The following is a 27973-nucleotide window of genomic DNA, read 5'->3' as shown; positions in this document are numbered from 1 at the left end:
GAGGCTCTCCTGGTTGGGCTGGGGCGGCGCCCTCTTTCCCTCCGTGCCTCCCTGCTCTCTGGCTCTGGGGGCCTTGCGGCGGCCCTGCTGGCCCTGGCCTGGGTGGCGGGCTTGGTCGCCCGGGCGGCGGTTGTTCCCTGCCGGTTCCCGTGTGGCGTTGGGGGGATTCCGGCTGCCGCTGCTGGTGCGGTGGGGGTCTTGGGGTGGGGATGGCTGGGCACTCTCCCTCCTTCTTTTCACGTTCCACCATCCATTTTAGAAGAACATAAACACTCACCTGAGCACAGGTGTTAGCTCAACAGACTGAATGACTGAAATATTTCACACTAGTTGGTTTTAAGGCATAAGTATGCGTGTGAACACTATCTGTTTTGTGTACATGTCGACAGGTGGACATTTTTGCAACTAACAGGTGTGTTTATAACATTTGAGTGTGTGTGTGGACAGGCTCCGCCCTTTTGTTTTTTTTTTTACATTTAAACCTTACCATAATGATTAACAACCAGTAAACTTGTTGCTTTATGCTGCTTCATGGTCTTATCCCCCTTCCCCTCCTATTATCACCCCCTACCCCCCCTCTCTCTAACGTCCCTCTCTCTTCTTCCCCTCTTTCCTTTTCCGTCCGGTCCAACACCAAAGATTTTCAGACATGTTTGAAATTAATAAAGTTTGGCCTCAATTACAAAAGGGGTTTATTCATACATACCTTTGGTTTGTCTGAAGATTAATAACCCCTCTTGTTAAAGTAAAATATGTCCAACCCAAGAGGCCCTCAGCTCTCATCTGACTGCCCAGCTGTTGGACAGGACAAGTTAGAAAAAAAAATTAAAAAAAAAAAAATAAATAAATAAATAAAAATAAAATGTAATATTATTTATTATTAACCCTTTGATGGACAAGTAAACTGGGCCCACCCTGATGTCACGATGGCTTCAGGAGCCATGTGGGAACAGAACACGAATGGATAAAATATTACTTGAAATGGAAGGGAGAGCACAGTCTATCCACAACACACAAAGTGCTGTACAGAAAAGAGAACTAATTAAAAGCACATACACAAAAATTATAATTAAAACACTAAACTTGTAATCATCAGCAAAAATCCCTGTTAAACAAGAGTAATGTTAGTAAGAATGAGTATTTTTCTATAATCAGAAAGGCATTTTCAGATTTTAGCTCAATGAAACTGAGACGCTGCTTCAACATGTTTAGTTCTGGCTCTGGGCACCAGCAAAAGGCATTTCCTTACTATGGGACCAACATACCAGACATGTACTTTAGTTCTAAGCCACGAAAAGAGTTGTACTCTTTTACGCAAGCAGAACTATTTTGAAGCATGTTGTTTTTCTGTATTCTGAGGAACGGGAAACTAGTGCAAAAACTGAAGGACAGTACTGTTGTGATCTAACTTTCTCTGTCAGGACCTGGATGAACTACTACAGCCTCTCATCTGAGTCCAGGGTGCAGACCATTACAAAAGCCTAACATGCTTGAGATAAATGAGTGATTAGAGCTTCTATAGGTCTTGGGGCGGCCGTGGTGCAGCGGTAGGGCGGTCAACCCATGATCGTAAGATTGCAGGTTCAATTCCCGCCTTGCACGCCCATGAGTCGAAGTGTCCTTGGGCAAGACACTGAACCCCACCTTGCCTCTGGTGGTAGGCGGGCGCCTGTGTTTGGCAGCGGAGCGACCACCAGTGTGTGAATGTGTGAGTGAATGTGTGTGTGACTGGGTGAATGGGTCTGTGACTGTAAAGCGCCTTGTCCTTGTAGGAAGAAAGGCACTATATAAGTATACGCCATTTGGTAGAACAGCTTGCCTTTGCTTCTGGCAATTTTCAAATGTTGATCCTGTAATAGATTTGATGTGAGTATTGAAGTTGAAGTGTTAGTCCATAATAACCCTTTTACTTCTAATCTGATTTGCAGATTTTATAGACATTGAATGTTAACATTGTTAACATTTCTCTTCGTTTCTCAGTCAAAGATGATCTTCTCAGTCTGTTCTGTGTTTAGCCAAAAAAGGCATTGCACCAAAGCATACCTGTGCCTAATTGTGGTATGGTAGGACTGCACAGTGGTGTAGTGGTTAATGCTCTTGGCTTACATCGAGAAGACTGGTACTTTCTGTGTGGAGTTAGTATGTTCTCCTTGTACATGTTTTAGTTTTCTCTGGGCACTCCAGCTTCCTCCTACAGTCCAAAAATATGCATTTTAAGTCAGTTGGTCACTCTATATTTCTACTATACTTAGTCCCCTAGGTGTCAATGTGCATGTGTGTTGTTGTGCTCCTGCAATTGACTGGAAACAGGGTGTACTTCCCCTGCACCCAACAGTGGTAGGCTCCAGTTTGACCCCAAAAGGGATTTAGCAGATTTAAAAAATAGATGTAGTATCATATACTAAAAAAAATCATATTAAAGACAACAGGTCCGAAGATGCACCCCTGGGGGACACCACAGGTTAAGGTCATTTGGTAAAACCATTGGATTTTAATAAAGTACTTTCTGTCAGGATGGATCTGAATGGAGCAAAGCAGGGAGCGTGTGGCTGTCAGTCGTAGTTTCTACATAACGTCACAGCTACATTTTTCAAATGGCATTTTGTCTGTTCCTGATTCCAACATTTTTAAATAAAAATACTCACAAATTCAATTTTTTGTTTAATTTTCTTTATATATTTCTTCCATCATGAGAAAAATGACACAAGAACATAGTTAAAACACCATTTTCATTGGAGTGGGTCTTTGAAGAACACAAAATGATTTTAAAGTTCATGAAAGTCATGGAACAACATTGTTACAACTACAGGCCTCATAATTCATTCACAGTCAGAGTTCATGAATTAACAATGAGAAATAGACTGAACCAAAGTAGTCCACAGAAAAGTAAGCAAAGACTCAGCTCATGATGAATCATTTTAACAATAAAACACAGTGGTGGTGTTGTGACAGTCCATGCTGCTTCTGTTCTTCTCCAGCTCAAAGTGATTTGAGTTTTGCAGATGATTCAAACTAACCAGTGATTCATATGGAATCAAAAGAAATCATTTAGATCTGGCTGCAGACATCAACGGCCAGAGCCAAAAGTCGTTGACCGGAACTGAAAGTCTGCTCTAAAAAACCTTTATTTTAACTGGTAATGATAACAGTTACAATTTTTCCCAATTTTAAGCTCAATCAATGTTATTTTTATTTTTATTTTTTTATTTTTTTACAATTCTGAATATTTTGGGGTTAGGGTTTAGGTGTAAACAGTAACAGTTTACCTCAGGTACCATTTTGTCTGCAGCCAAGTCCCTCTCAACGAAATCCAGAAATGGTTTTAGGTGGTCAATCATAGCCTGGACAGAAGATAGACTGACAGGCTTTGTCATGGCTTTATATACATTAATACTGATGGTGCTATTGAATCATTTCTTGTGGTGGATTTCAAACGTTTCTACACTCCCCTTGGGTTTCTGTTGGGTTAGGAAAATATATTTTAAAGGTCTGAAGGAAGGAAAAAGACGAGTTTTTTATCATTACTCTGCCTGCTTCAACAGTCTAATAAGCCTCTCTGCTGCAGTCGATTTCTCCTGGGGAAGCTGGATGAAGTCTTTAAGGTGTTACTTTGGATTCCACATCACATGCCTGAAGCCAGAGGAGAAAGATGTCTTTGGCTGGGATGGATGCCAGGTGCCGTGCAGGTCCATCTGTTTGCTTCCCTACTTGCTGACTGCGGTATTTTTCGAGTCCCAGAGCTGCCTCGGGGCAAATGTGATGTCTGAACTCCCGGCCAAGGATTAAGAGAGTGTAGATTGAGGATAGGATGTGGCCATTTACAATCAATAATACACTAAATAAGGCATGGTGGTGTCCATGTGTGAATGTGTGGGAAAGGAAAATATTGGCAAAAGTAATATCAGTACTGAGAGACAATCAATATAAACTGTCAAGAGTCACACATTGCTGCAGAAAGCTTTAAAGGATTTTTGTAAGAAAGAAGTTTTAATATCCACATTTCTTATTTCCACATTTTGCAGTAATTCTACAAACGTTGAGTGAAATAAACCTCTGATTTTTTTCTAAACTCCAGGCAGTATATTTTATTACATTTTTGTCATATGAACGTTTTCTTAACTGTTAGTTATAAAACTGTGAGGTTCCAGAGTGAAACCTGATCATGGTCTTTCCCTGTGGAGGGTTTTCTCCGTGCACTTCTTCCAACAGTCCAGAAACATGCATGCTTGAGGGATTTGTAATGGTTGTTTATCTTGTTTGACTCTGTGTGGGCCTGGGATAGATTGATGACCTGTGTGTGATATCACCACCCCTCTGGGTTATATTGAACCCGGCACGATTGATGATCATTTGTCCTCAGAGGCTTGCGGAGTTATAACTCAGCATATTTGCTCTGAGGTGAGGAGTGGGGTGGAGAGCGGGTCACGTGCTGGATTTGTTGTAAATTTTTAAAGTGTGATCCATCAGCAGCAGCTCTGTGGGTCAGCGGACGGTGGACCCTGCCCTTCATTTGGCCGTGAGGCTGCTACCTGCCTGTGTGCTGAGCTGTGCTGTCAGCAGATTCTGTTGTTGTGGAGATGCATACATAATTTAACCGCTCCTCTCCACCTCCCTGGCTTGCGGCTCTCTTGGGAGCTTGTGTGATAAAGCAATAAATCTTAAACTACAGCATTTAACAACCACTCTGTCCTTTTCTGGTTATGTATGGTTTGCAAACATGTAAAAGTTAAACACAAATAGTTCTGGTAAAGACTTTTCTAAGGGCCCTTGTTCCAAGTACCTTCTTCCTATGAGTACTTTCAATGGTAGATTGTTGATTTTAGTGGCTTTTAATGAGAATTTTTTTTCATTTAGTCCAAAATAAAAGTTCACTGCTGTGACATAACTTATTTTCAGCCTGTGGACAACTCTTTCATTGATTGTTTTTTTTTTGTCCTCCCTCCATCCTTCCGTCTGTCTGTGTCTCCCACCCTCTCCCTAAAACTCCACTGCTATATATAGACTTCTGCATTGCAGATGTCCCAGAGCCCTGCAGCTCTGGAGCAGCCACTGAAGAGTCCCAGCCAAAATTTGGGCTGCCTGCCTCAAGAGCAGGCGAGCATAAACAGCATAGCAGACTCAGGACGGTGGAGTCACAGATAGCATGATGGGGCTGATGGCAGTGTCTGTGTCCCTGCTGGCAGCGTCTGCACTGCAGCAAGGATGAACCACTCACATCTACTGCAGTCCTAATCCTTGGGTGGGTGGCTGTGTAAGTGCACAGTGCCATGATAACTTTATGAGCTGTTTCACCTGCAACTCTGCATTAAAAAATACACTCAACAGACTCAGCTTGTAAATAAAGTTCATTTCTGGCCATAATGAAAGAAAGAAAAGCAGAAAGTGCTTTCTTTAGCCGATTTGATTTAAAAGTCATGTAATATGACTCATTCTTATTTATGAGGGCGTGGCTACTTTTTTGAGGGGGGTTAGAAGGAAGCAACAGTGCAAAATATATAAAATAAATTAAAATAAAATCTAATACTTAGTTATTCAGGGAATATTTCAGGAACAACAGAAGGTAGATTACTTTAAAGGTTAATTGAGAAAAAAAATGTGGAATGAAAAACAAGACATACCAGGTAGCCTATTTTAAAAAAGAGAAATAAAAAAGATAGAAAGAAAACTTAAAAGAATAGAAAATGATCAATAAAAATTAACAAAAAGAAAATAAAATTAAACAAAACAAATAAAGAGAAAAGAAAAGACCAGAAAAAAAGAAGAAATTAAGAAAACTAGTGAAAGAAAAAAAAAGGGGGGGGGTTAACAAAACCAAATCCAAAACGCCCCCCATCACCGTGGCAGAAAATTCTACAAAACTCTTACATTTGGGCTGCAATACTAACCGTTTTTCTATGCTTGCTGCAACAACTGGGTTTCATTAAATATTTAGAAACTGGATGCTGGCAGAACTGGAGCTGACTATGCAAATGCAGGCCACAGTAAAATGGGCTTTTGCTGACATCTACTGGTGGAAATGCAAACTGCAAAAGCATTTGAAGCTTCACTCTTTGGTTAAAAAACACTTATCCTGCATTTAAGAAAAAGCTGGACATTTGTAACCATTGTGCTATCCTAGGCACTTTAACATTGGGAGTTGGGTCATCTAGACCCACTAGACAGGGCGCTGAACCTTTTTTCTTCAATAATTTGTGATTTTCATTGGTCTCCAAGGACATGAAATCTTTCCACCTTTATCCACCTTTGTCATGGTAGGGAGAACACGTCAATGTAAGGGTGGGGTCATCTAAGATAGCACATGGGTTAACATAAAAATAAAATAGTTACACTATTATCTATATTGATTTAAATGATATGTGAATTTTGGGTATATTAGTCTATGTGGGAGTGAAAGACAAGGACCAAAGTATGCCTTCACTCCAAATGAATTGAGTTCATGTGATCAAAAATTTCCTTAGAGACAGATAAGACATGTATGAAGATTACAAGCATGTGCCCGATGTGGTTAAATGTAAATCAATTGTAGATCAAAGAGAACTGTTGTCAGCATCTTGTAACCTGTAATTCAAGCGAGATCCATATGGAAAAAATAAAAAGCTCTGTTTATCTACACAGAGCATTCGTTGAAGTTGTTCACATTTCTGAATCAGCTGTTTCTATCTTTATTGGTAGGGTGTGGCTGCGGCTCAGCTGCAGTGGAGGGAGGAGAAGCAGCAGGGAACCAACCTGCTGATCACAAACAAACCTCATCCTCTTATCATCAGCTGTGTTGCTAAGATCCTGGTCTAACAGACAAATGAACAGGATGTTTCCTCATCTACAGTAACAATTCTTTCTGCTTTCATGTTAAAGAGCCTGATGTTTCTACTTCCTGCTGATCTTTAAGTTGTTAGGATGTCCAGAGTGTAAATTCTATGCCTATAAAAAGCCAGATATACAGTACCAGAAAACAAAAAACAATAGCTTCACTAAAATTATTTTGAATATCTTACTGTGGCAATCAAAACTTCGTAACCCAGTAAACAGGAATGTAAAAAGGGACATTGTTTGACCCTGGAAGTAATTTTTATCAATATAATTTTGTTTTTTTTACAGATATCCACCTCAACTTACTTAACCAGGAAATGTTTGAGTTTGTTTACCTGTTCCTCTGGGCTGATTAGTCTAAACATTTCGGCTTCTAGTTGGGGTTACAGATGCAACCAGGTTAGATTAAGGTTAAAGTGGGTCTGGAAATGTTGTTAGCTAATATTTCCTGTGCTAGTCTTGCCCTCTAGGGTTGTTTACCCTGTAAAGTTTACTACATAAAAGAATTGACGGAAAAATCTAAGTTTTTGAAATTAAGATGAAATCTACACAATGTGTTGATATACCATTTTTTATTAGTAATAGATAGTATCAATTATGATGATTTGTTACATTTTTGCTGACAATAATGTTAGTTTAAGATGCAAAAATATTGACATGAGTGTCTAGGAAAAAATACCATATTTACCCACTGTCCCAAATTTGATTTTCACAGTTGTAACATGGTGTGACTGTATTTGAAATGATTAGATATCAACAAAATTTGCATTCTTGCAATACAAAAAGGAGTAATTTAAAATTATGATGAACAATAGAGAAATTCTTCTCACCATAAAGTTTTTCAATTTACCAAAAGTGTTTCCTCTAAAAGTTTTTTTCAGATTTCATGGAATCAGACATTTTAAAATGAGCAGGAAAAGGCCTTCTGCTGTCTCTGGAATGATAATCCACTGCAGGGCATATAAACATGGAACAACAATGGGTTTATAAGGAAAGTTTTGATCATGCTGATGAAAGAGAGGTCTCAAAAATGTGTGTACCAAACATGATATAAAAGGATAAAGGGTTAATCTAAACTCTAATTCTGTTCCTATACCCGGTTAGATATGCAGCTGTGCCCAAGCAAAGAGAAGATAAAAACCCAAACTCCAGACTTAGTGGTTAAATAAACAAACTTGTTTCAGTGGTTACTCCTATCAGCTCAGGATGTAACCTGTTTCTGTTTGACCTGTAAATACAAGTAACCTATCATGCAAAGTTAAATCAACAAAATGATGTAAATAAAGGTAATTGTGTAGACTGCTTTGGCTTAGGTTAGAAGCCAAGATCTCTGAAAGTCATAATACTGATAGCTCAAACTGGACTATGGATGAATAGGACACAGTCTTAAAGCCTGTGTTTCATAGTTATGAGTGGGAAAAAAGTGACATATTTAGTGTTACCGAGTTTTTCCCTCTGCAAATTCTGCATAATCTTAAAGTTGAAGAATAATAAACTTTACAATTTGGAAATTAAAGGAATCAGTTGAATTTGTCTTTTGTCATTGCCTTTATATTGATGTACAGTATAGTGAAACATTAGGGGGATGTCTCAGCTTTTATTTATCCTCCCTGACCTCTCACATTTGTTGATGACCTCCAGAAACCTAAGAATGAGAAAGTGCATCCAGGTAGCTACACCTTTCCATCAAAAAGTTAACAAGAACTTTCTTAACCCAAAGGGTCTTGAAGTCCTCACTTGAGTTTTTTTGAAAAACAGTTAAATAGGGTTTGTACTTGAGATGCCGGAATGTGTTTTGGAGACACAGGGAGCTTCAGGACTCACAGATTGCCAGAAAATGCCTTGAGGAAAATGATGACTGGACATACAGGAATGGGATTTGTCTATTGGATGGTCTCTACCTTTTGGACTTCAGCCAAAATCAATATTGATCAAACACTTGTTGCTCTTTCTGTTGAGGAAGTATGTTTGTTGGGGCCAGTTCTAAAGATGTACCCTCTTAATCTGCAAGGGTTTGTTCAATGATTGCATGTTGTTGTGAAAGATGCAGTTTGTAAAAATAAAACAAGGTTTCTACTTTAGTAATTCTCTCTGAAATAAATACTTTTGTATAGTTACAAAAAAGGACCACATGTTTGACTCAGAGCAAACATGCAGCATTTTGAAGGTTTTGAACTAATTTAAAATAAAAATTACTTTTTCAGATTATATCGTTATTTCAATAGAATAAAAGTATAATGAGCAACAGATAAAACGATTTAGTAATTTTGTAAGGATATTAGTTGTATTAAGACACTTATTTTTTCGGGGTGGCACGTGATCAACTGTTTTATTTTGAAAAGCGGAAGTCCTCCGTATAGTTGATTGCTGCGAGACACTGTCTGGTCTGTCATCGATTTGATATTGGAAGTAGGGTAAAAAAAAGTGTTGCTTTCAACATCTAGCTCAGCTGAAGATTACCCATCCCGGTTGGAGCCTTGTAGACACTTCCGTTGTTCTTGTCGGGCTTCCATCCGCTAAGATGTCGGAGCTCAGGCACCGCGTAGCCAAAGAAACCGAGTCAACGTTACAGCAGCAGCCGTCAGAGGACAAGGTAACGTTAGCCAGACGTGGTCCTGACATCCTAAGACGATGCTAACGCTAACAGAAACGGAGCAGTCCGTATTAGCTGTAGATCAAATAATTCACCCCTCGGTCTTGTTCTAACAGTTGTTTTGAAGGTTGTGTCATAAGTCACAAAAAGGGTCTGTTGATTTTTATTTTACCACCACACGAATCGGACGGATGCTCAGTCTGTTCTGACGGGCTGTTGCATAAAAGTATAGCGAAAATCGATTTTTAGAACCATGATGTTTCATGGAGACAAAACTATTTTCCTTGTAAATATTATAATATGTTCTTTATTGTCCGTTTAGCCAGGTAAATAAGAAAATGGGTTTTCCATGATGAGTTGTGACGCGTGTTTGTTTCTCATAGAAAACGTTGAAAAAGTCCATCATGATAATCGATTTAATTTGTCACTTAGTTCATAATTTTCTATCCTTTTTTGTGTCGCTGCAAACCCGTTAGCCTGCAGATGTCGTTCCCGCCTGTGAAGCAGCATTAGCTTGATTTTGGTTAATGCTACAACAACAACAATAACAACAACAACGACGACACTAGTGTGGGAAAAATTGGGGCAGCAACAGTGTTTTGTGTTTCGTCCACTGGAGGGAAGAGAAGCCCCTGGCTAAAACAAAAATGGAGTCTCGTTCATTCAGGATGATCCAAATTACCCATAAAGCACTGGACTAATTTGTTTAAAGCAAAGCCTTTTGATTTATGTTGATTGATTACTCTCTCTTTCAGATTGAAGGAATACGTTTGGTATTTAGCAGGTACTTTGCAGTAAATGAAAAGCACAACTTTTTGTTGTTAGTCTTAGTGTAGCTACTCATACACAACAGTTATTCCATTATATTGTTTTTTCTTTACCTGAATTTCAAATCCATTTAATTCCTAAACTCCTTTATGCAATGCATAAAAAAGAAATGACAATAATCAGTATTTGTACAATGATTTTAGGAGAACATACTGCTGATGCTCAAAAATGTTCTTTTCTTAATTATACTTTTCAGTCCATACTAAGGGATGCCACAATTCTGGGTTTAATACTGAGCTGTTTGTTGCATAATTGTGGGGAATGTGAATCGTTGTATCTCTACTGTATACCACTTTGGTCACAATCAAAGTGTCAAACAATTGGTTTGCTTATTTTAAGAAGGATTTATTATTTATTGTTTTATTATATTACACAAGGCTTAGTATGAGCCCACCGAAAGTTTTTTTGGTCATTATTTGCTTATTAGCAAATAAAATAAAATAAAAATAAAAAGATTTTCTAAATTCATAGTTTTTTTTTAGTATACACATCATATATTGAACCAAAACAGAACCATGACCCTAAAACTGAGGTCTGAACTGAATTGAAAAGAGAATGGTTGCATCCCTACTGCATACATGCTAAATCCTTTCAACACACATACTGAATGTGAAGGGCGATCACTGGTGAACCTCTGTCCCCCTATTGGTTTTAGAGAGTGATGGTTATTGTAGGTGTGTTGGATCCATGAACAAAGCGTCTCCTTGTTCATTTGGATTAGGACGGAAACCCACAACTGATTGGGGATCATATTACATCTGAGCTAGAAGGGTGTTTCTGCACCATTGAGGGGCTGTTTTCAGATCCCTACATCTGCATGACGTGCCACGGTGCCACTCAGTTTTTCTGCCAACAGCGTGATGACTGGAGTTCGACCGGTCTTGGTTTGTCGCTCTTTCTTCCTTCTGAGGACTTCTGGGTGCTGCCAGGGCCCTCTTCCTTGGGGCAGGGGTTTGGCTCTTGCCTCTACTCTAGGCTAGATGGGGCTGGATGGTGAACTGCCTGGCGGATGCCTTTGATGTGGCCCCAGAACACTTTTGAAGGGAGTGATGAGAGATGCTCAGGATTATTTGTTGGTTGCGGGTAGGCGCCTGCACAATATACCGCAAATTTATCGTTATCGCAATATCAAACAGTGCTATATCCATATTGCAAAAGTCAGCTAAAATCGCAATAAATAGTCACCTTAAATGTGCTAAAACAATCCTATGGCAACTTGAAGCATATAACAAATCAAATAAATCCCTTTATACATTTGACCATTCGGTTGGCCCCGTTTACGTTGTTGATCAATCAGATGAGCCCTTTTATGTTAGATGTTTGCCTCCTACGTCAATGAGGATCATTTGTGATTTGTTTGTATACCGCAAATTATATTGTTATCGCAATATTGATCACTAATATCGCGTATCACAAGTTTTGCTCATATCGTGCAGCCCTAGTTGTTGGCCTTTTGTTGAGGGTTAGTGGGGCTTTGGACAAGACCTCCGGCATCTGGGGGCAATGGTATCATTGGTTACAGTTTAAGTTTACTGTTGAAGTTGTAGGGAGGGAACTCCCACTTCTTTAAAGTGATGTCTCCTGTTTTATTTTGTAGTTTTTTTAAATCAATGAAGTTGGGTAAAAGTGCTTACTGCTTGGTTATTTCCCCCCCCTTTTTTTACAGTAGTGTAAGTGGCACTTGTGAGTATAGGTAGTTTATTTTATATACTGTTTTGGTCTCAAACCCCAGCATAAATTGGGGGCTTGTCTAGGAATAAAAAAGACTCAATCTCAGATTCTCTAAATCAGGAAGGTCTAAGGGCAGGGATGCCCAGTTTAGCTTAGTCTGTTTGGTTTAGTTTAGAAATCAGCTATTGTATTTTATGACTGATTTTAGATTTCTGTATAATTTTCACTTTGTGATATTAGGCTATATAAATACAATTGAATTAAATTGAATCAACTTGTCTTTTGCTAATGGTACTTATTTGCTGAAAATCAAAAGCCTGCAAAGCTGGAAAGCTGTTCAGAGTGAAGCCTCTGGCCCCAGCTTTCAGGACTAGTGGAAGTGATTTCCGAGATGTGCCCAAGTTTTGACCACAAATGGGTGTGGTGACGGTTTGATGGATGCGTGGCTCTGTCTGGGGTGAGACGACTTCTCATTACCGCAGAGTAGCTTAAAGCAGATTGAAGAGCAGTGAACGCATCATCTAAAACACATCGCTGCAAGACTGAACACATCCCCCAGAGACTGCCGGTATATTCCTTCCAGTTTATTTGATTGATGTTTGTGTGTTGTAATCCCTGTGATTCACAACACAAACTCAAACACTAGTACTACCACTGAGGGTTTGACTCACCCATTCTGAAGGGATTTGATCACATTTGCATGTAGACTGAGAGATTGCTGAAACCTGATCTTTGTTTCATGGTGTTAGCAGGTGAAGTAAATCAGAAACTGTAGATCAGTGACAATAGAGTGTTAATAAGGTTAATAGGCGATCGACACCTAAAGTATCTGAAGAGGTCTGAAACTTTTTCTAAAAGTAAAATGTTATTAAATTTGCTGAGAAAGAATACAAACGCGGAAAATAAGACCTAAATGAATCAATGTTTGTCCTTGTCATATGTTTTTTGATGTGATCGCTGTTGTTATCACTCAGTCTAGCTTTAAACTTGCAATATTTGTTGTGTAAAACATCTCAGTTGTCACTACTTGACTACGGTAGATTAGTTTGGTTTAATCTGTGAATGTCTCTCCCTCTGAGTGTCAGAGCAGAGTCTGGTGTCAGACTGATCCCGTCAAGGCCTGTTGATATTGTGTCTGTTCAGAAACCCACAGGAGATGGTAAAGTTGCAGCTGGTGTACAACGCAACACGAAGAGGGAGGAGCCTAGAAGTGAAAAGCGCGCCTATTTTTAACCCAAGCATCCTGGATGACGGAAACTGTTTCCATAGATACCAGCTGACAGAAAAAGGCTTTGTGTGTGTGTGTGCTTCTGGATTCCTCCTGATAGTGTTTCATGTAGAAAAAAGTAAATATGTTTTGGAAAATACAGTTTTGTATCTTAAATACAATTTGGCTCATCAAAGATTTCTTGTTTTACAAATTAAAAGGTTCTTAGCACAAACTCCATTAGCTGATAATAAATATGTTTGCTGGGACTGATTTTTCATGTCTCGCTATAGATCTTATAATTCAAAAGTAGCATATTTTTCACATGGAAACGGTATCAATCTTTGTAAACATTAAAGGTTGAGCACCATATACTTTTATTTTGTTACTAATGTTATGTGGACAAATAAAGCACAGGCCATAACTGAAGACAGGGTGTTTTTATTTGTTGGAAATCTGCAGCACATGTTAAGGTTTGTTAACCTCTCCGCGTGAGAGTCATAAAACCACATGTCAGCCATCTGCTGGATGAATGCAAGCCGACAACTCCAAGCCTTATTTGGTCACAAGGACTAAAGGGACCAGAAGGGGAGGCAATAGGTGAAAAGGGGGGAGATGGAAACCGTTTTGTAACAGTAGATGTAGCTGCCACCATCTGATGAGACCTGCTTGTCCTCGTTACCATAGAGATCAAGCTATTTCAGGAAATCCCTCAATTAGTTAACCTTTGCTTGTGAGAAAGTAAAGAGGTAATCAGAAGTAGTGCTCTGCCTCCCACGCACATCCCAGCATGCGCTGTCACTTTTGTTCCAGTCTGCTTCACATGTAGTACTAAACCTGATGTTTGTGCAACACATCCAATCACTGTTAGTGATTGTCTTTCATACCATGTTCACAAAAATTTTGTCTTTTGAGTTTAATTGTTTCACAAACAATTACCATTTAAATTAAAACATCTTTTCGGTTGTTGTCATTGACTTATTATTTATCTTCTTGCTTTGCCCATTTTTGAACAAAAATCCTCTTAGTCACATCTGCCCTACGGATACAGGCTTTTTAATACAGGCATGCAGCAGGCGTAAGGTTGTAGTGAACATTTAAGCAACACGTAAAGATGAGTAGGCGAGATGCAGGCATGCATACGGACTTTAAATAAATAAATCAGAAAGAAAGCAAATGAAGAGACATTAGGATTTTTTTGGTCAGAGCTACACTTGTTAATTCACTTTGATCTTTACAGGTTTGTAGAGGTTGTGTGTTTTTGTACTTACCGGTACTAATTTAATGCTGAGTTTATATGTTGCAGCTGTTACTCATTTACAGACCAGAAATCTTTATTTTGAGCACTGCTTGCTTATGAAGTTGATGAACAGAAACAACCATCACACATCAGAGTTGGTCTGGGCATCCCTACCAAATTCACATCTCAAATGTGCAATGCAAATTTTGTTAGGTTAGGAAAATGTTTTTCACAGAAGGGATTTAAACTAAACAAATATAGATCCCTTAAAAATTAACCTGCTGCATTTTTGCATTTTTTTCTGCTTGTGGCGTTTAGACTTCAGACAGCGAGCTGAAGGCCGAAAAAGATGGAGTGTCAGACAGCGAGTCCAAGGTGGACTCGGGAATCCCAGAAGTGCCGGTCTCTGCTGATGACACACCCGAAGTTCTGAACAAGGCTCTTTCTGGACTCTCCTCTAGGTAGGCCAACGATCCAAGAACAGTTTAAATGTGGGTTATCGATCCACACAAACACGTCTTTGCCTCCAGACTACTGGATTTACGTAATACTTAATTTAATGCCTTCTCTGCTAACGGCCGCAACTGTCAACACATCCAAAAATATGAAGAAAAAAAACCCCATCTTGAATTCTTCAATACTTTTTATCTGTACAATTCTAAAAAGAAATGTAAAAACCAATGTAGTTGTTTAAAGGAAACAGATCTTGTTAGTGCTAGCGGCAAAATAAGTTTATAATGGTAAACAATAGTGTTTAAGAAGAAAGACTGAGATAAAAGGAGGGAAGAAAGATGAAATGAGATACATTTCAGCAAATGGTTGTAAATTTATTAAAACTAAAATTTGGGACAATTAGATAAAAACGTTGTTTTGACATTGTGCAGGAAAAGATTAGCATTTTATTGTGTTCAGAGGGTTATGTGGGGGTCAACTAAAGCCACAGCAACCTCTAGTGCAACTGAGGCACTGAAATGGTTCTGATGTCAAGTCAGACTGTCAGAAGACAGAGTTTGGCCATTATTAATATTACTGGTTTTATTTTGATAATTACTGCTGAATAATTATTACAACATTATTATAAATTAAAATGGATTACACCCTTGTTTTAAGGTAGTTTAGGCTGGTTCATACTCATAATTAACAGCGATGCTGACAAACTTGCCAGAACATCCAAAAACCAAATTAAAAAAAACCTAAAGATGAACCTTTAAAAAAAACGAGAGAGATTTTTCTGCTGCAGTGTTGAGACTCCTGCTGTTTAAAGGAACTCAGAAACATTTTGGTTTTTTATTTGGCACCAAAATTCTGAAGCTGGAACAGATGCCACCAAAGTAATTTTGATTTATCTGAATATTCAAAAACAATATTCAATAGATATTTTCTTAAGCAAAAAAAGAACTTCACCCCTGTCTGAAATGGACGTTTAGCCAGTAGCTGCTTTTATTGTTTATGGTGGCCTTCCTTACTTGTACAGCTGCCTACACTAGCCCAAATCTCACATAGTGGCTGCATCCCGTAGTTTGAGAACCCTACAGCTAAATGTAAATTCTAAAGAGAAAAGTAGATATTCTTCTGTTCTCAAGGACTAAACATTCTTTGTACAATATGTGCAGTATCTATAGAGATTTTCTTACATCCAGAGGTACTGTTCCGAGTTGTGCAGCAGGTTTTCTCTATTCAAAACCAAGAAAAATGGCCTTTCTTTTCTTTTAAGCAACATGAGAGCTCTGCTGCAGATGTGGAAGAGATGTGAGTCACACAAATGCATCGCTCCTGCTTCCTTAAAAAGCTAATATGACTCACACACATCTAGATCTGAATGTGTAGACTGTCGATATCAGATGTTTTGTGTGTATGGCCTCGGGTACTACTGCAGCATGAATAAACGCCTGTGTGAAAAACAGATGCAGAGCATTAGCAAAAATAAAAAAAACTGCTGTAAAGACATGTTAAAAAAATCAATGGATGTGAGAGACATTTTTTAGAATTCATTATTGACTGATTTAAATTTCAAATATCGGGTAGTATTCTACTGATTCCTGTGGTTACTTTGGGCTTTCTTTAGATGGAAGAACTGGTGGGTGAGAGGCCTATTCACCCTCGCCATGATCACTTTCTTCTTCTTCATCATCTACCTGGGCCCCATGGTGCTTATGATGATTGTGAGTACAAACGGAGCCCATCAGGCAGCACAAACACTTCCTGAGTAACTGCTACACAATCCCTAAGGAATAAAATCCAGCTGGAAAATGTGATCAAAAACAGCAATGAAGTAATTGGTTTAACAAATGAACAGTAAATTCTGCACCTAGTGCTGCTGTCTCGCCTTTTACAGGTGTATTAATCGTTGACTGTATATGAAAACTGGACTGAGTGATCCCTCTCCTCTGGCTTTCCAAACTGGAAGTTCCCGCTGGCTCCAAGAAACCAAAATCCCATAGACTTCTGTTGAGAAATAAACCGCTGTTATTCAGTCAATAGATTTGTCAGAGTAACCATTCTTGCTACTACCCTAGGAGTACCTTTACCCCTAAGGTAGTAGTAGGGTACTACCTTTTTCAACATATTCTTGCTTATCCTAAATTTTTTTCATTATATTTTTTTCTGTCGTGCAAGTTATTCAAGTTACAAACTGACCAATCAGATGCCTCAATAAAAGTATGTTGTCTCACGTCAAACGATTGAAAAGTTTGATTCTTCAGAGCTCGCTTTCAAGCTCACTTCTCGTTGATGAGATTGGTTGCCACTGAAACGCTGACTTAGACCGATTTGGACCAATTACTGCTTACTTGCTCACTTCCAATGTGGACGTGTCCATATTGTGAAAAATGGCAAGTTAATTGATTTCATTTGGTTGGAGCCGGAAGTAAGTCATTTCCCACGGTCCAGTTCTCGTATCCAGTCAATGGCATGTCCACCTAAACATACCTCCTTTTCTTAAAACCTCTACCAAGACTTTTACGTTTGTAGTTTGAAATGTTTTCATAGTTTTATCCTGTGCTAATGTTGTTTGTTTCTCGCTGTAGGTCCTCTGCGTTCAGATCAAGTGCTTCCATGAAATTATCATGATTGGTTACAGTGTGTACCACTCTTACGACCTGCCCTGGTTCAGGACGCTGAGCTGGTAAGGCCACGCAAATCTGCGTTGTTGTCTCATGACTCCAGCATGCGCGTCTGATGCTGCAAATGTTCATGGTGGCTTGGCTCTCACAGTGTTTCATGTTTGTTTCGTTGCAGACGTCCTGAGGTTTGTTTTCTGGTCTGTCTTAGTTTAGCCTGCATAGTTTTGTAGATTATTTCTCTAATCAGCAGATGAATGCAGGAATCGTCAAAGCTCTTTGAGTTTCAGCTGCTGTAGTCTTGATTGTAGCGTGAAGCATAGAGTCCTGATTTAAACCGTCCTGTGAGACTAGAAATCCTGATAAACACAAACTGTGTCTATAAACACGGAAATTACTCTTTAACTCTTTGGTTTTCTCTCAATCAGTTTTCCAGGATTTCTATAGCCATGTTCATTCAGTCTGTTCCAGTGAGGACTTTTCCTTCAACCCTGCAGGTACTTTCTGCTGTGCGTGAACTACTTCTTCTACGGAGAGACGGTGACGGATTACTTTTTCACGTTGGTACAAAGAGAAGAACCGCTCCGCATCCTCAGCAAATATCATCGATTCATTTCCTTCGCCCTCTACCTCACAGGTAAACGCAGTAAACATATTGTGAAATGTGGGGTGCATGTAAACATGGAGAAGTTCTTCACTCTTGATCGTTTCGTCATTTTCTTTCTGATTTATCGACAAAAATTTAACACAACTTTGCGGCCTATATGCAGAGGTAGGGCGGTCCATCTCTGGTCGGAAGTTTTCAGGTTTGGTTCCTGCCTTGCCCGCCCATGAGTCGAAATTGTTACGTCGTGAGGTTGGTGAAGGACCCAAATGCAGGTGGTTCCAAGAAACCAGGGATTTTTAATATAACAAAAGGAGCTGCCAAGCAGAAACAACGGGGTACAGAGAGAAACGGGGTAGCAGACAGTAAGGACCAGCACAAGAGGAGGGTAGTGACAAGACATATATACTCACAGGACTGACTAGACACAGGTGCAAACAATCCGGGGAGAATGGGAAAGGGAAGGCAAACTCAAACTAAGTATGGCAGGGAGAACTTTCAAAATAAGACAGGAAGTTGAATTAAAGGAAAACAGAACCCAAACCACAACAGAAATGTCTTTGGGCAAGAAGCTGAACCCCACATTTCTCCTGGTGGTTATAGGTTGGTGCCAGTGTTTGGCAGTGGAGCTGCCATCAGTGTGTGAATGTGTGTGTGAATCGGTACATAGGACTGTGACTGTAAAGCAATTTGGGCCTTCTAGGAAAGTAGTAAATAGCTATACAAGTATACGCCATTTACTATTTATTATGTCTTCACTACAATGTGTTAAGCAAAAGTATCAGTAGGTGCAAAGACTAAAGTAAAAAAACCTTCATCCCAAGAACATTTTTAGAATGCAAATAAAAATACAAGGAGTTTGAGAGTCTTCTGTAACACCGTAAAGTTATCTAATGTAATAGTCTGTCTGAACTGTGAGGTCGAATTGGATTAGAGCTGGCTGTGCTGTGTTATCTGCTTGGAACATCAGTGGTTTCATTGTTCCTTTTGCCCACATAGATCTAACTAAATGCAGCTGTTTTATAGAAATATTAGACACAGCTTCTTTTTCCAAGTTAATCTAACTTTTGAGTTGGCTTGGTTAAAATTGGAAAATGTAACTTTATAATAAGTTCAACTGCAGTTTACAACTAAAGGCTAGAAAAGTCTTCACTCACCTGGACCATTTAAAGTATAACTTGTTGAAGCTATAGTAATGTTAGTCTGTTAAGATTGTTTTACCTGTTTTCCTAGCTGTTTACTAGTACTTTTATGTGCCTGTTTAAACAGTTATGTCTCACTTCCTGAGTGGCAGGATGTCAGTTGTAATGTAAAACTATTTTAACTTTTGAGTGAAGTCAAACAGGATGTGGGGAGGAAGACTCCTACAAATTCTCTGTCTCTTTCCTCTTGACTAGGCCCCGCTTTCTTATTTCTCTTCAGCTTAAAAGAAACTCATTTAAAAGTCTTCAGCCCTCCTATTTTTCCACTTGGCTGTCTTTATTAAAGCAAAAACAAAAAAATTCTCCATCTGAATTTTCCATTTCCTCACCGTCTCCAGTCATCTGTGCTGCACTCTAACCTGAGCTTTGTTTAAAATAGGTTGAGCTATATTTAATCAGTTTGACCAAAGATGACCCACTTTCTGAATGATTCCACCTTCCTATTTCAACCGATATGACGGACCTCAAAGTGCTCTCCTCTTGCAGGTTTCTGCATGTTCGTGTTGAGTTTGGTGAAGAAGCACTACCGTCTTCAGTTTTACATGGTAAGCGGCTGCCTGCTTCCTCCTGGCTTCCTGCCTCGAGGCTGAGTTATGAATGAGAGGAGCAGATTCTTTAGGAAATGGAAAAGTAGGACATTCACAGTTCTAATATGTCTTCTATTCTAAATAACATTCTAAATAATAATTAAAAAGACCTACAAAAACCATATTTTTCGAAGCAGAAGTCTCACTTATTTTTGTATAATTAGGCTACGGGTGCGACTTATACTCAGGTGTGACCTATATGTAATATTTTTGAAAGATAAATAAGCTCATGTTTGTGTTCCCACTAACAACCACTAGAGGGCACTGTAGGTCTATGTAGCAGGTATGCTACTGACAGCAGCACAGAAGACGCAGCGCCGGCCCGGGGGAGTTGTTGAAAAGCAAAGAAAATGAAGACCTCAATGGATTTAGTGTTTTGAAGTGATTATAAAGAGTTTAGTTGACTTGTTAGCATGTTTTTATTCTATGATTGTCTGAACCATTGTTGGTGTGCATATATATTAGATCTCTCTGATGTTTTATCAAGCTAAATAAACATTGATGTGTCTGTAGTGAAGCGTGCATATATTTAGTCTATTATTGTTATCAATTCTATTATTATGATTTGCCTTTCAACGTGAAATGTCCGCTCTTGTTCCATTGTTTTGTTAAATACATTTCTTCCAAAGGTGCAACTTAGACACCAGTGCAATTTAGAGTCTGAAAAGTTTGCTAAATCCCACAGAATCCAGGATTTTATTGCAATTACTGTAATGTTTCCACCACGGAGGTTTTATCAAGAGTCTAAACTTCATGTCACTGCGTCATTTAATTCATGATGTTTCATTTACTTTTTGTGCTTCTTCTGAATTACTATAAAGCTCTGCTCTGAACAGAGGTTCTAAACTTAATGGTTGATCTTCATGTCTGCAGTTCGGTTGGACCCATGTGACTCTGCTGATTGTTGTCACTCAGTCTCATCTAATCATCCACAACCTGTTTGAAGGAATGATCTGGTGAGTGAGGCGTCCTCTGGGATTCCACATTGAAATCCAGTCATTTTGAAATGAGATCATCTTGAATTTTTTCCCAGCAGTAACAGGGTTATAAAATCTGACTTTTTTTCCCCTCTGAAAGGTTTATTGTCCCCATATCCTGTGTGATCTGTAATGACATCATGGCTTACATGTTTGGCTTCTTCTTCGGCCGTACCCCCCTCATCAAGGTTGGGTTCCTCTCTTTAAAACATGCAGATTCTGTCAAGTTTTTCTATTTTCTTTTCAATCTCATTGAATGGAAAGTGGTAAATAGCAGTTTAAGAAGCAATCAGATGTAACACATTTTTTATTAGAGATCCATTTGTAGAGGAACTACAGCTTTGCTTAGTGGGTCAAAGTACCACTCAAGAAAATCCAGACCTTCAAAAGTCAATGAAGGATGGATTTTTCACCAATTGCTTCTGCATTCTGCTAACTTTAGTTGGGTAAATTGGCTATGAAAATGGCTTACTAACAGTAAGATCTTGGAAAAATATCACATTTTAGGAACAATTTAGTCTACACCATTTTTTCATTAGTTATCCAAGAATGAACACACTGAGCTGCGTGTCATAATGTAGAATCTTGCTTTTACAGCTCTCGCCTAAGAAGACGTGGGAGGGCTTCATTGGGGGTTTCTTCGCTACTATAGTGTTTGGCATCGTGGTAAGAAGCACAGAGTTTGTCTGAGGAAGAACAGAAAAATGAGTGAAAGGGCTGTGACTGACAGAGACTTTCTCTCGTAGCTCTCCTACTTCATGTCTGGGTACCGCTACTTTGTGTGTCCAGTGGAGTTCAACAACGACTCCAACAGCTTCCAGGTGGACTGTCAGCCTCCGGAGCTCTTCCAGCTGCAGGAGTACACGCTTCCCAGCGTCCTGGAGTCTGTCACCGGATGGGTGAGACTCGCCTAAAGTGTTTTTTTTATTCACAGACTAAAACAAATGTTATATTTTTGGTCAAATCCATTTTAGAAGCACAATTAAATGATGCTGGTAATCATGTCACACAAAGTTTAACAGTTCCAGAATTGTTCTCCGTTGAAACAACATTTTCAGAGGTCCTTTAAAAGGAACATGAGAGGAAGATCAAATTTGTTAGTAAAAGCAGTCCTGATTTTATTTAGGAAAAGCTTTTACATGTTCAAATCATTAATAATACCTTTACCTATAGAACACTTTATCACTTAAGAGGCTAGTAAATGATAAATGGCGTGTACTTGTAGAGCCGTTTTTTGTTTCGATTAAGGCCCAAGCTGCTTTACAGAAACTGCTTGAATACAACTGCAGTAGTTTAACAATTTAGGATCCATAATATTTCTATTTCCAAAGTTATTTGTCATAAAATGCCACCTCTGAAGATGGTTAAACTGAGAAGCACAACATGATGCACATCTGTTATCTCAGCTTCACAGCAGTCAAAATGACACCAAAAAGTTTGCAAGAGTCAACGATGTCCAGGTTTTTTTTTTTTGGCCTTTTGGGGATTTGGTTGCTGTTGAAATGCAAAGTCTGTTGGCACAAGAATATTTTTATCCATCATTGACTTATGCAGTTTAGACTTGACTGACAGTAACGCAGATGTTCACTGGTGGAATAAGTGACTAAAGGAACTCTACCATGGAGTTCCTTTAGAGTTTAAAAAGAGTTTAATGCTGTTATAAGATGGAATGTGAAGCACTGCTCCTGTCTAAAATACAGTTTGCAGATGTGCTGATGGATTGACTGTCTCCACAGACCACGGTGCACCTGTATCCCTTCCAGATCCACAGTGTGGCGCTCTCCTCCTTTGCCTCCATCATGGGACCATTTGGTGGATTTTTTGCCAGCGGCTTCAAGAGAGCCTTCAAGATTAAGGTACTTTTTTTAAACAATGATAGATTTTCCTAAGTTTATTTTTTAACCACAATCGCTCCAAGTGAAGTCTTGAAATCAGTAGCTTAATATACCTTTATGACAATCTACAAAAAACTCCATCGCTCATTCACAGGTAAACATTGTGAATGAGAAGTGTTATCTACTGGCCATTTTTTTTGGCTTTACTTTAAACAAAAATGTTGAGAGTCCACAGAAAAGGTTGTTTCAACAACTGAATAAAAAAAAATAATCTGTGCTAATCCTGCCTTTTTGCACCTCCTCCAATAAAAGCCCATCTCTAAGAGTTGATTGACAAAGGCGAATGTCGTGTTTGTGAAAACATTCAGTTCACTCTGTGTTGCTCACTAACATCCTATACCATGTTTTGTAGAAATTCTTGTTTTGATTTGGTTTTTAAACTGTTGCTTTTGTAATCTACTTTTGTAGTAATTAATTAAAAAAAGCAGAAATCTATCCCATTACAGACACTTTAGTATGTATTTAGTTTGCGCTAACTTTTACAAGTTAGATGGAAAGAACAAGATGTCAGTTCGATCTTTTAAATGACTGAACTCAAAATCTAATAAAAAGGATCAATTTGGAGGATTAACACTTTTTACCACTTTTTTTTTACCATAAAGAACTATTATTATTTAAGTAAGATGACTGTATTTGTTTACATTATTTTATGAATGCAGTGCAGATATCAATGGCTTGTTTTCCTTTGCAGGATTTTGCCAACACTATTCCCGGCCACGGCGGCATCATGGACAGATTTGACTGCCAGTACCTAATGGCCACATTTGTCAATGTTTACATCGCGAGTTTCATCAGGTGAACCCACACGTTTCATTTATGGGGTTGTGAGAATCGGCTTCGGTTTGCAAGCTCCTTAAGAATCAGATGATTTCAGATATTTAACCATTTTTTTTGTATTTTTATTTTATACATGCATGGACCTTTCTGTTAGTGACAGTTGTCTGGTGTGACCTATTATCATTTGTCAACAATTGTCATTTAACCCTTGTGCTATCTTGTGGGGTCCAGATGACCCCACTCCCAAACGTTAACGTGCCTCCGAGGCACGTTAACGTTTGGGAGTGGGGTCATCTGGACCCCACAAGATAGCACAAGGGTTAAGAAACTGGCAACAGTAAAAAAGAAAGAATTACTAAGAAATAACAGAACCAAATATTGCTTTTGCATACGATACTCGTTCAGAAGAATCACTTTAAGAAACAAACAAATGAAACGGACAGAAAGATAGTCCCTAGAGAAAAGATTGACACTGATTTAATCATTGACACACCAAAAGTCACAGTTTTAAGTTCAAAATGTCGTCAGTTGCATACAAAATGTTCAGTTTTAAAACCGAAACTTTCAAAGTTGCAAATAAAAATATTAAAAGTTTGCTTTTAAAATCCTTTTCTCTGCTTTCAGACCACATTTTTGCGATTGCATGGGCGTTGTCCCTCATGTCACTTTCTTCCATCTTTGATTTTGGATTTCGGTTTAGTGTGACGTATGGCCACCAAACAGCCTGCTGACTGGTCTAGGTTCTATCCAATCAAATCGCTGTATTTTTATAACATGGTGTCTGCTACCAAGGCTCAGAAGCCGAACCTTCTGTTAGCATTGATTACATTTTATTTAGTCAGAGTTATGAATTTATGGCTGAGGATCTCCGGAAACCTTAAAATAAAGTGTATAAAGTTTATCTGCTGACATTACACTAAACAGGCCTGCGTGATCTTTAAATCCCCCTGAGCAAAATATTGGTAAAAAGTTTGGTTTTCTTTAAGATCTTAAAAAAAAAAAAGATTTAAAGCATCTCATGCTGGTGTGCTCATGTTTGCTTTTGACTAAAGTAAAAAAACGAAATTATTCATACAAAATGCTATTTTTTCTTTGTATTTCAACATTTTAATCATAAAGAAACCTATAGTTCAGATATAAATCATAATCTTAACATAATGGAATGTCCGGATGGACAGAGCTGAGACGGGTTTTTGTCTGCTGCAGAGATTTTAAACACGCTGGTCGCTACGATAACATAAATAAACACAGAACCCTGTTTTATTCTGGCTTCGCCGCTCCTTCTGGGATTTACTCAGAGAAACGGGCCAGAATGATTGAAGACTGTAGAACTGAAAAAAAGTCTAAAGTCCGTGTCTACCTCCAGGCACCGGCAATGTGAAGCTAAGACATTTGATTGGATAGAACTTAGACTAATCAGCAGGCTATTTGGTGACACATCTGTCACACTAAACCGAAACAAAATGCAAAAATGTAGTTTTAAAACAAAACAAAAAATGTTGAAAACAAAAATTTAATATTTTTATTTGCAACTTGAAATTTTGGTTTTAAAACTGAACATTTTGTTTGCAATTGACAAAATTTTCTTCTCATACATTTGACTTTTGTTTGTTATGTGGTGGAAGAAAAATGTTATGAATCAGATTTTTGAGGTTTGGATGTACTCAATGTTTTAGGGTTGAAGTTCTTCACAGTTTTAGTTTTTGGAATGTAAAACCAAGATTTAGCAATGCTGACCTTAATGACCGACTCCCATCAACTTTTGATGGATGTTAAAAGCATTCCCAGTGGTCTTTTAGATATGATTATGCTGTTTCTGGACAGAGCGGCAGGAGTTCATCAGAAATTCTCCTCTAAATTGTGGGGGGGACTAGCGTGGAGTAAGCCCGCTCCCACTTCCCAGCAGCCACCTGTTTACCTACCTGTTTGCTTTCCCACTAGCTTACAGCCCCTCACACTCCCAAGCTAATATTACTGTAACAACAAAAACAGCGAGCAATGTTGGAGCCATGCAGCCGTGCAGTTTTGATCCAGATTCCAGTTCAGACGTACATGGACCTATTTGTCTATAAGTGGATGCGTCAGAATGAAGCGGACTGGGGAGCTTGTGGCTCATCCTGCATATTTTCTGTGTCACATCGACATTTTTCGTCTGCTATTGATTCACAACGATTTGAATAAAGAAATACTCAGAAATGTAATTTTAAGCTTCATTTGCCTCATATTTGTCATCCATAATGGGGAAAAATGACACAATAACATTTTAAAACTCACTTCTGCTCATCCTACAAGATCTGTGACAGATTAACTTCCCTTTCTTTTGTTTGTTTGCTTGTTTGTGTGTGTTTAGGGGCCCGAACCCCAGCAAGGTGATCCAGCAACTCCTGGCTCTCCGCCCTGATCAGCAGCTGCACATCTTCAACTCCCTGAAGGCTCACCTGGTAGAGAAAGGTCTGCTGCCGGCTCTGGAGGGAGCGGCTGCCTAGAGTCTCTGCTTGAGAGGGTGGGGAGGGCAGCACCAAACAGCTGGGATGGGTTCGGTGCTCCATGTTTTCACATGAAGAACAGAACCAAGAGGGTCATTCCATTTTCTTTTGGGTCATGTGTGTTTGTGTTCCTGCCGTCTGTGAATTTGTTTCTGAGTTGATGTTTCGGAGACGAGTTTGTGGATCACTGTGGTCACACACACGCCAAACACGCCGAAACTAAATGTTGGTCAGATGTACATTTTTACCTGTTTACAGATTATCTTCTATATATATAGATATATATATATATGAAATATTATTGTGTCAAACTTTTATTGTACATTTTTAAATGTAATGCACTGCTCTCAGCCTCGTCAACATTGTATTGTTACATCAACAACTTTCAGTTTCCGTTTGTGATTGTATTTATACAGAAATGGTTTTTATATTTGGTTTATTCCCTGTGTTCTTACGGCTTCATTGGAGCCGTCATTCATTCTCGTCTGTTTTTTTTTAAATTCATCATTTCAAAGCCTCTTGGTCAATAAGATTATCAATCAGAAGATGTGGACTCCCTTTTAAAGGAAATCCACAGTCGCAGCTAAATAATTATTTCTTCAAAAACATCCAATACCCACTGAAAAGACATTTTGAAGTCTTCATTAGGGTGACTTATTAACTTCTCATCGGTTTGTAGAGAGCTCTCAAATGCTTTCCTTTCACATTTTGTGATTTTTGGAATATTTGTTGCAGTAGACATCAGTGTGTTCAGCTGTGGCTTTGTAACGCTCACGTCACCACTGTTTCAGCTGCACCTTGGTAATAAAATGGGACATTTCTTATCCGTTCATGTGGGAATTTGCAAAAGCTTTCACCTTCTGTTCACCCAACATAAAGTTTCATACTTTAATATTTATTTATGTGTTTAGTTTATTAGTAAAAATGTAGCTTTTTTTATTTTTGAGGTAACTTTATTGTTTTGCATGTTAGCAAAATCCCATCACTATGTTTAGTTTTTCCACCATGTTTTTAGAATCCGTAACATGAAATACAATCAAACATAAATGACAGTAAATGTAAACAGATTTTGGAAAGTTCTGACTGTGATGTAGCAGATGATCAGGTGTTGTGTTTCTGTCAAATCAAAGATTTCCCATCTAAACCCGTAAACTGACATCTATTTGTGCTGTTTTTGTTTTGTTTTTCCTTATGAGGTTTTTAAGGAATCATTTCGTAAATCGTTTGCCGCATGTCTCTTTAGAAAAACCTTTTATCTGCTGTATAAACCAGACGTTGACTTGCTCTTTAACATCTCACCATTCATATGTATCGTTTTCATTCATAATTGCTTCACTTACAGTTTAATCTATTCTTATGATTTTTTTTTCTGTTTTCAGTTTCAATATTTTTAAATGACTATTGAACATTTACTGAGATATTTAGGAGCCTGTTATATAGTTTATTTAAAGTATTATCATTGCCATATAGGACAGAGTGTTGAAGTAGCAGTATTTTCCTGCTGTGACTGTGGTGCGTTCAGGGGTTTTCCTGAGCCTGTTTTTTGTGCTTTGTACTGCCATTCTTCTGCCTGATGTCGTGGGCGGCCACTAGAGAGCGCCGCAGCCTGTGTGATAGGATGCTCTGAAACACTGACGCTCTACATGACTGGAGAGCTTTTGACACCTCTGTTGGTACATTCCAGCTCCCCTACAGGTGAGATCATAGAGACAGAGTGGAAGACATGCATTTAAAGCACTGTGCTTTTGTGCACCTCAAGGAGCCTATCAAAGGAATGTATGGGAGGCGCGTCTGTCACACATACTGTATATTTTCCTTTTTATGGCCATTATTTTGTGGTTCTAGATTCCTACAAATCTGTAAAATCTCAGTGAATATTCTTAAATCGTGCAATTCTTTTTAATTTGTACATGTTTTAGATAAAAGCTGTATTCTTTTATGCTAAAATGTGCTTTGCTTTGGTTCAGAGATTAATAAAAGTATTTGAAAAACACGCTGTCAGCTGCTGTGTGACTGTATTCTTCCTATTTACTTCTCTTC

At 38.7% G+C, this 27973-nt stretch overlaps 1 protein-coding gene across 1 annotated transcript; it reads left to right on the top strand.

The window, feature by feature from the left end:
- The first annotated feature begins 8964 nt into the window (after positions 1-8964).
- Positions 8965-27926, top strand: cds2 (CDP-diacylglycerol synthase (phosphatidate cytidylyltransferase) 2). The gene is made up of 13 exons (XM_004072754.5): positions 8965-9400; positions 14665-14807; positions 16412-16508; positions 17373-17470; positions 17903-18042; positions 19698-19756; positions 20672-20754; positions 20876-20963; positions 21373-21441; positions 21522-21674; positions 22512-22631; positions 23362-23465; positions 25798-27926. Exons 1-13 carry the CDS (start codon positions 9329-9331, stop codon positions 25931-25933), a joined length of 1362 nt encoding a protein of 453 aa, XP_004072802.1. The 5' UTR covers positions 8965-9328; the 3' UTR covers positions 25934-27926.
- Positions 27927-27973: the final 47 nt, after the last annotated feature.

This window comes from Oryzias latipes, chromosome 9 (genome assembly GCF_053564925.1).
Source record: "Oryzias latipes strain Hd-rR chromosome 9, Olatipes_Hd-rR_3.1".
Lineage (NCBI taxonomy): Eukaryota > Metazoa > Chordata > Actinopteri > Beloniformes > Adrianichthyidae > Oryzias > Oryzias latipes.
Note: the sequence above shows the minus strand (reverse complement) of the source record. Positions and strands in the feature narration are given on the sequence as shown.